The sequence below is a fragment of the Eurosta solidaginis genome, chromosome 2, assembly GCF_040869045.1.
Source record: "Eurosta solidaginis isolate ZX-2024a chromosome 2, ASM4086904v1, whole genome shotgun sequence".
NCBI classification, from domain to species: domain Eukaryota; kingdom Metazoa; phylum Arthropoda; class Insecta; order Diptera; family Tephritidae; genus Eurosta; species Eurosta solidaginis.
The window spans coordinates 23,530,011-23,539,828 of NC_090320.1; the positions used below are offsets into that span (position 1 = coordinate 23,530,011).

General features: G+C 42.5%; 1 protein-coding gene across 1 annotated transcript; it reads right to left on the reverse strand.

Moving 5' to 3' along the window:
* Window positions 1-1,076: 1,076 nt before the first annotated feature.
* LOC137241477 (epidermal growth factor receptor substrate 15 homolog) lies at window positions 1,077-9,351 on the reverse strand. Its single transcript, XM_067769088.1, has 3 exons — window positions 8,801-9,351; window positions 8,366-8,724; window positions 1,077-1,108 (listed from the first exon to the last, which is right to left on the reverse strand). Exons 1-3 carry the CDS (start codon window positions 9,349-9,351, stop codon window positions 1,077-1,079), a joined length of 942 nt encoding a protein of 313 aa, XP_067625189.1.
* Window positions 9,352-9,818: the final 467 nt, after the last annotated feature.

Below are 9,818 nucleotides of genomic sequence, written 5' to 3' on the forward strand. Positions count from 1 at the left end.
CTCGAAAACGCCTTCACATACTAAGGGCCACTCCCTTTTAAAACCCTCATTAATACCTTTAATTTTATACCCATATCGTACAAACACATTCTAGGGTCACCCCTGGTCCACCCTTATGGCAATATCTCAACAAGGCGTCCCCCTATAGAACTAGGGTACATTTTAAATAATCATTAACACCTTTCATTTGATACCCATATCGTACAAACACATTCTAGAGTCACCCCAGGTCCACCTTTATAGGGATATCTCGAAAAGGCGTCCACCTATAGAACTAAGGCCCTCTCCCTTCTAAAATACTCATTAGCACCTTTCATTTGATACCCATTTCGTACAAACACATTCTAGTGTTACCTCTGGTCCACCTTTATGGCGATATATCGAAAAGGCGTCCACCTATAGAACTAAGGTCCACTCCCTTTTAAAATACTCATTAACACCTTTCATTTGATACCCATATCGTACAACACATATTCTAGAGTCACCCTGGTCCACCTTTATGGCGATATCTCGAAATGGCGTCCACCTATAGAACTATGGCCCACTCCCTTTTAAAATACTCTTTAATACCTTCCATTTGAAACCCATGTCATACAAACACATTCCAGGGTTACCCTAGGTTAATTTTGCTAAATGGTGATTTTCCCTTATTTTGTCTCCAAAGCTCTCAGCTGAGTATGTAATGTTCGGTTACACCCGAACTTAGCCTTCCTTACTTGTTTGCACTTCAAACAGGTTGTCAATGCAATTTCCAATCGACAATGAGAGCATACGCTCTCCCACATACTTATGTATGTATTGGTTAACTTCTGAATGTTAAGAAAACAAACATATGCATATGTATGTGATGATAGAAATACACATATGTACACATATTTGTATGTATGTATGGTGCAAAGACGTTAAAGAATCAGCTGCAAGAATTTAATTTCGTTTTTTTGTTTACGGTTACAATTAAGTTCAGTTTGACAAGATCATTACTGTGCGCCTGTAAGTATGCAATATTTTTTGATAGCCATCAGGTTTGAACATATGTTGGTACGCTATGTGAAGCTACACTACAAAAAATCGTGCGATTAATCCTGAAGAGAGTAAGCTTGAGATTGAACTGTTGTGTTTACAAAAAAAAAAAAAAAATAAATAAATGTAAGGCGCGATAACCTCCGAAGAGATCTAAGGCCGAGCTTCTCTTCCAATTTGCGTCGTGCTCCTCTTGATTTTCCCTACAAATTGACCGGACGGGACCTACATGTTTTAAGCCGACTCCGAACGGCATCTGCAAGGCAGATGAGTTTTCGCTGAGAGCTTTTCATGGCAGAAATACACCCGGAGCGCTTGCCAAACACTGCCGAAGGGCGACGCCGCTTAGAAAAATTGTCTTCTAATTGAAAAACCTTATTTCTAAAATTTGATGTTGCTTTGCCCGGGGTGCGAACTCAGGGCATACGGTGTAATAGGCGGAGCACGCTACCATCACACCACGGTGGCCGCATTGGGTCATAATTGAACCGATCTAGGTCCATTTGCGTACAATTGGGATTGGTCAGTAAAATAAATTAAATGGAAGTAAAACGAATTATTAAATAAAGAAAATTCGGGGCCCTATAAAGAGCCCAAAATATTAAGACCATATCGTCGGTCCCATGGAAGGCTAACACTTTTCTGTTCTTCTCGCTAAAAACTAGCATAGTTCGTTGTACGCGCGGAAAACTAGCACGTTTCACGAACAACAATTAAAATCTCTCCCACGCATATAACGAACTGTGCTAGCTTCCCATGCGAACACGAACCGTATTAGTCTTCCATGGACCAACGATATGCTCCATCATCGTAGTATTTGGGGATTATAATAGTAAACCTCAACTACGAGACTCGAATCCTGTTACAAATATAAAAGTATCATACACATATTTAGCAGGCAAGCCCCTGGCGACCACAAGTTCTTCATGGAACTAGGGGGTGGGAGGCGGAATGGCCTACAAAGTTCAATGTGGTCATGTTGAATCGTTTCCGGGATGGGGTGGCTAATAACTTAATGCTACTTGTTAGTGTAACTTACCGGATCCATATACATCAGGCATAGGAATATCAACACGGATAACACTCACCAAAACCTTCGAGGAGTGTCGTTATAGCTACAACAACAGCAACAACATCGTAATATTTGTTTAATTTTTATTTTTCTATCAAACTATTACGAAATACAGTTAAAAAATTGAATTAGAGCTTAAAAATTTTATTAAGTCGATGGGAATTCCCGTACGGGGAGAAATGGGCATGGTTATAGTCCGATTTCGTTCTTTTTAAATCGCGATCTAAGATGAGTGCCCCGGAACGTACGTACCAAATTTTATTTAGATACCTCAAAATTTACTCAAGTTATTGTGTTTACGGACAGACGGACATGGATAAATGAATTTCTTTTTTCGCCCAGATCATTCCGATATATAGAAGTCTATATCTATCTGGATTAGTTTATGCCGTTACGGGGTACCGTTATGCGAACAAATTTAATATACCCTATGCGCTCTGCTCAGCTGAGCTGATCTGTCATACCGAAGGTCCCATTTTAAACTTCCGGAAAAACTTACACTAAAATACCTAAGGAATTTGCTCTATTACAAATTGGAGGAAAATCGCATTGATCTCCTCTGCGGTATATCTCTCCAAATTATTATTATTATCTTAATTCTGTGGAGAAAGTTTTGGCCCAAGAAGTGTGACCTGCAGAAAAGTTCATTTAAGTAAGAAGCATCTAAATTTATTATTCACTAATAGACCTTCAACCGCCTAAGCGATACGAATCGGTTCGTGGGAGTATAATGGAGATGGGTAGTGTCACTGGTTTGGAGAACTCAGTTACGCGGCAATGCTCAATCCCGTACCTCGTTGACGCACTATGAAATAACGTGGGAAATCAATTGGCGGGATCAGTTTATCAATCCAACATACTCGGCTTAAGAGGCTCACTGAGGTGTGCAGTACCTATTCAGCAAGCAGGGATCGCTAAGAATGCGTAAATTTCTTCCGCTTGAGTTAAAATTATGCGTTGGGCTTGGATCCCGCAACGTAACAAGCACATTCACTGCTAAAAAAGAAAACAAATGACATATTTCAGTTTGAAAACGCCTTATTGACAGGATATCTGTTTTTGTAGGCCGTAAAGCGGCACATGGTTATACAACAGAATGTTGATAAGTAAGATCAGCACATAGAACAGATAACAAAACTTATTCTTAAGGTTTCTAGCGATATTTCTTGATAACGAACTGCCTGCGATCTACATCTACGCTCTCACCGTGAAATGCCTACTAGCGGTTTGTTCGACCCCAGCAACCCAAGAGCTGCGCAATTTTTAATATTGCCCGGTACTGTGAGAGGGCTATTTTCTATGCTCTGCCACGTTATCCACTTTTTTCTCTGTTGACTCGCCTGCCGCTCCCTAATGGCACACTTTCACCATCCTTGTATTGTGCTGTTGTTGTAGCACTCTTCTCCTCGTCGTTATAGGTTGCTGAGTGATTAATCTTGCTCGTACGATCACTTGCAAGCAAAGAAGGCTCAGGCTTCTAACTTAATGACTGCCACAACAGCTGCCCTTGCTGCAAATCATCCCATAGGCATACACCGCATTACACCCTTGACATCGAAAGAAGGCTGGATGATTTTTTAATAAAAATCGAATTGCATTGAATATCCACAGAAAAGATCGCATGAGCGGAAATGGAGGCGGCCTCGCGTTTATCATACACCACTCTGCGCAATATCATATATTTGATCCTGGCATCGACCGCAGGGACAATGTCTTAGAACGTCAAGGCCTATCTGTCCGGTCAGGCGATGCAAACCTAGAAATCATCAACATCTACATCCCTCCCGCCACCTGTTGCCCCAGTGGATACCGCCCTAATATTAGCGCCTTACTCACTGGCAACAATCGCATTATCTTAGGCGACTTTAATGCCCATCACGATCTATGGCATTCAAACTTGCGGGCGGACAGTAGGGGTGAGATGTTGGCGGATGAAATAGAAGAAACGACGTTCTGCACAATAAACGGAGACGCCCCCACACGTATGGGAGGAAGCTGTCACAGTTCGCCGGATATCTCAATCGTGAGCGCAGAACTCGTAAACTGCGTCAACTGGCAGCCGATGGTAACATTGGCATTCGACCACCTGCCTATACTTATTTCATTCGAGCGCACCGCCGACTTCATCGTTACAGAAAAACGCACTTTCATAAACTTTAAAAAAGGAAAGTGGGACGAATACAAATCTTTTAAAGACAACCTCTTTGCTGCCCGCCCTATCCCGACTGATGCCCGCCAAGGGGAGCGTGCTTTCTGCAAGGTCATTGAATCCGCCTCGGCACGTTTCATTCCCGCCGGGAGAATTTCCGAAATTCGGACCACTTCCCGGCGGAGGCCGCAAATTTAGCGAGAGAACGTGACTTTATAAGACAGCTCGACCCAGGCGACCCCCAAATAAGGGATATAAACCAACGCATCAGATTGCTTGTGGATGAACACAAGCGGGCTAAATGGGAGGAGCACTAAGAGGCTGTAACCTCTCTGCCGGTGTGGGCAAACTTTGTTCCACCGTAAAGTCCCTATTGAATCCGTCTAAGTACAATGACAAAGTTTCCATCGCCTTCGGCGATATAGTGCTGTCGGATTCGAAAAAATGCGCGAGCGCTTTCTGCCTTCAATATGTATTCCATTCTACGGTCGACAAAGATAGACGGAGGGCCAACAGACACGCACATAAACATTAATTCAGCGCGTCACCAATTACCATCACCGCCAGAGAGGTTGAAGATGCCATTGGTCATGCTAAACCATCCAAAGCAGTGGGCCCAGACTGCATAGCCATGCCCGGCTTAAAAGCCTTGGGAAAGAGGGTTTCAAATACTTAGCACATGTCGTCAACCTGTCTCTTTCCACCTTTGTCATACCCGAAAAATGGAAAATGGCTAAGGCGGTCCCGCTACTAAAGCCGGGAAACCAGCTAACATAGGAGAGTCGCATCGTCCGATATCTCTCCTATCGCCAGTAGCAAAGACCATTTTGCTCCCCTACTTCCTAGCAAATTTGCAGCTAGCCTGTCATCAGCATGGCTTCAGAAAACTCCATAGCACCACCACCGCGCTAAATGCCATCAGCACCCAGATAAATTGCAGTTTAAATCAAAGCCCCCACCATAGAACAGTACTCGTAGCGCTAGACCTATCAAAAGCTTTTGATACGGTCAACTATGGCACGTTACTGCAAGACCTGGAAGGGTCTACCCTTCCCCCATGTCTTAAAAGGTGGACCGGGGGTCGGCAGGCATCGGTGCAATTTAGAAACGAAACATCAAAACCAAGAAGAACTAAACAAGGGGTTCCACAGGGTGGTGTCCTATCCCCACTTTTGTTTAGTTTCTACATATCTAAGCTACCTTCACAACCAGAAGGAGTCACTATCGTTTCATACGCCGATGACTGCACAATAATGGCCACAGGCCCACAGATCGATGAGCTCTGCAACAGAATAAACGGCTACCTCCCTGATCTCTCCAGTTTTTTCGCCTCACGAAACCTGGCATTATCACCGACTAAATCTTCCGCGACGTTATTTACAACATGGACGTCCCAAATGTCGACCATTTTGAACATCCACGTCGATGGCACTACGCTACCGACTGTCGTACACCCCAAAATCTTGGGTGTGACGTTTGATCAGGATCTACATTTTGGTGAGCACGCAGCCGCAATTGTTCCGAAAATCCAGAGCCATAATAAAATCCTCAAATCCCTTGCTGGCAGTACCTGGGGAAAAGATAAAGAAACGCTCATGACTACATACAAAGCAATTAGCCAGCCGATTATGTGTTACGCGTCACCCATATGGTCGCCAAGCCTAAAAATTACCCACTGGAAGAAGCTACAGGCCTGCCAAAATACTGCTCTCAGAGTAGCCACGGGCTGTCTTCTTATGTCCCCAGAACACCATCTACATAATGAGGCGAGAATACTCCCTGTCAGGGAGAGAAATGAGATGCTAACCAAACAGTTCCTGTTGAATACACAGAAACCTGGGCATCCAAACAGACATCTGATTGATGAGCCAACACCGCCTAGGGGCTAAGGGAGTTATCTCCGTAAGCATTTTGAGGAAATACGGCACCTGAGAACCCAGCCGTATGAAGCAAAAAACACAAGCAGGTCCTCAGTGAACTCCACAAACAGGCGTCGGACCTTTATGCCGGGAATTGCCCAGTGAAACCAGTACTCAAAGAAAAGTACCCAAAACTTGTGGAAGAGGAACGCATACTCCCCAGGGAAACGCGTGTCACTCTTGTTCAACTTCGTTCTGGATACTGTAACAAGTTAAACTCTTACCTATCCAGAATCAACCCCGACATTCAAAATGTATGCCCCGCTTGCAATGTGTCCCCACATGACACCAACCATCTCTTTAATTGTAATGTGGAACCTACGCCTCTAACACCCCTTTCATCATGGTCCACCCCTGTTGAAACAGTTTCCTTGGACACCCGTTGGAGGATATTGATGACAATTTGTGATCGGTCGCGGCTGTTAGGTGGGGCGAAGCACTGCTACAACAACAACAACAACAAGGCATCGAATTAAACATATTTCATGTAATAATTAAGTGTGAATTAACTTCAAATGAAATATTTTGTTATCAGAATTTCGTGTGGAATTTGAAATATTTCGGAAGGTGATTGAATTCCGAATGACGAATGTGATACTAAAGTACCAATAGCAGCTGCCGCGCTAGCCCATGTTATGGAGGGGGGAGTCATATGGTCTTACGACCACTTTAAATGGTCACAAGGTCAATTGAAGTTATGACCATATGAAATAGCCACAATATCACAAATCGGATAAAAAAAATGTCCCGGCCCGCATTTTTTTATTATAAAAAGAACATATTCAGCCTGGCCTCTTTCACGAAATGGTTGTTGATGTTTTATTAACAATAAAGACACTCCCCGAGGGTTTGGGGAGTATTATCGATGTTGAGGGTCCTTTGCCGGATACCGACCATCTCGAGAACGATTAATATGACCACATTAAACCTTCTAGGCCATCCCTATAAAAGCTTTGTATTGCGCTTATAAACCCCTTGAATCTCTTACTAAATGGTCGTAGGGTCTAACGGAATTTTCACAAATAACCATAAAGTCAAATTTAACAATTACGGAAGGCTAAGTTCTGGTGTAACTGAACATTACATACTCAGCTGCCAAATTACAGCTTGAAAAACTTTAAATTACCTTTTTTTTCAGTAGGCGGTGCCACGCCTATTTTCCAAAATTTTACTAATTTTCTATTCTGCATCATAAGGTCAACCCACCTACCAAGTTTCATCGCCTTAGCCGTTTTTGGTAATGAATTATCGCACTTTTTCGGAATTTTCGATATCGAAAAAGTGTGCGTGATTATAGTCTGATTTCGTTCATTTTAAGTAGCGATTTGAGATGAGTGCCCAGGAACTTACATACCAAATTTCATTAAGATATCTCAAAGCTTACTCAAGTTATCGTGTTTACGGACAGACGGACAGACGGACGGACGGACGGACGGACATGGCTAAATGAATTTCTTGCGCCCAGATCAGTTCGATATATAGAAGCCTATATCTATCTCGATTAGTTAATGCCGTTACGGGGTACCGTTATGCGAACAAAATTAATATACTCTGTGAGCTCTGCTCAGCTGAGTGTAAAAAGGGTATGAAATAAATTGAAGTGTTGTCAAACACCTATATTTCACTACTGGGAGCCAAAAGTAGAAACAGAGAGGCAATTCTTAGAGACCAATTGTAATGGCTGAGTAGGTAAAAGGCATATGCCTTTGCACTGGTATCAATGTTGGAGATTCGAGTTCAATGCTCAGCTCCCGAAAAGCTAGCTGATGAAGAAGTAAAGTCGTTTGTAAACTTTTTCTCTAATATCAATAACAAAAACCATTGTATAAGCAATATGAGCAAAGCTCGCTAATTAAATACAGTATCTTTCACCATTTCAAAAGGTTTTGGCACAGAACATGAGGTTAGCACCCCTAGAATAAGAGCCTACCACCTTAGCGCTTATTTATATCAAAAGCACTTTCGATTTGAATTTAGCATTGCACAAATTTTTTGCTTAATTAATTGTAATGCATCGAGTGGTATGTAGATATGTGTAGAATGTAGCAATAACATTAGCCATAACAAAAAAAGCTGGGTGTTATAGTATGAGAATTTCAGCACGTTGTTGCAATTAAAATACTCCAACATACATGGATGGCGCTGTTGTTGCATTAGTTGTTGCTGTTCTAAATATTCGACACGCGATCGTACAACTGCACTTACCTGCGCCAACAACCGCAGCAGCAGCAGCAGCATCAGCTACTTTGGTTGTTGTTGTTGATGCATTGCATGTTTTTTTGTGTTTAATCAGCGGTAATGTATACAGATTTTGCAATTCAGCTTGACGTTGTTGTTTTTGCTGCTGTTGTTTAAATAGCTTTTCTTGCTCTTCTTGCTGCTGCTGCATCTCCATCTGCTTATCTAATTTTATTTTTGTCTCATCCGATTTTATTGTCACTGCAATGTCTTCAGTTTTTATTGCACAACGCTCGGTAGCAGCAAAAGTGACGGGTTCGTGGCATGCAACATTCGTTGTTTTCACATTCTTTGGTTTTGTTGTTTGCTGCATTAACGTAGCAGAGCTAAGAAAAACAAATATTTCGAGTATTTGTATTTTTTGCTTAAAAAACATGGCCTCATCATCATTCCAAAACTTACCTAAATGCTTGCTGATACTGACAAAAGAAGTCCGGACGTATTCGATAACGACGCAAGAAATTATCGCAAATAACGTGCAACATGTCCGCATTTGTTGTCAATCGTCGTGCGCTCGGATCCCACTCCTCAGCGGTGCTTTCGCTGCTACTGCTATCGCAGAGGTTGGTACTTTCAGCTGATGCGGCTGCGTTTTCTTCTTTTTGTGCTGGTTGCTGGTGTGTGAATTCTTCGCATTGCGGCAGGATGTCACCCAATGTGTCGAGAATATTTGTGAAGAAATTTGACGTGGAGTAGGGGAAGGACACGCTCGCGGTACTCTTGATTCTGCTATTGTTACTGTCGGCAGCACTGCCGCTTCCGCTGCCGCCACTGATTGCTCCCGCGCTACCAGAAAGTGAGTCATTGCGTTGCTGGAGTTGATGCTTTGTAGGCTTAACTTTGGTTTTCGAAGTCTTATTTTTGTTTGTAGATTTACTGAGTGTATTTTGATCGGATACTGCTATGGTCGGGTTTTTGTCGTGTTGATCGTAGGTTTCATCCGGCAGCAACATATCATTTTGATTGTAGGGATTTCCGTTCAACTATGTTCGGAAAATCTGTACAAAAAGAAAAAACAAAAGATCCGTTATTTTTACTCAATAATAGCAGGGCAATGTTGAGATGGCGTGGATAGAAATTTCTCACAATCCTGATCGGAGATACTTTTGTCCATTGTTAGTGACCTCAGTAAGTGCCGGATGGCGCCTCAGTGTTCCAACCACATATTTCCAAATTAATGTCTACTAAACAATTTTATTTCCCATATGAACCTTATCCAGGTTAGATTGAATTGGTCAGTCCATAAGGCCCTTACATAAACTGAATGTGTCCATAGTGTTATCGGAAATTATTTGACCCAACTAAGAATCAGCACGCATATTACAAAATAACTCCGTCCTCCCCGCAAATACTACTTGCAAACAGCTTAAATGATAAGACCTAACAAATCTCCTACCCTGCAGTCGGAGCTTTGGCCTAG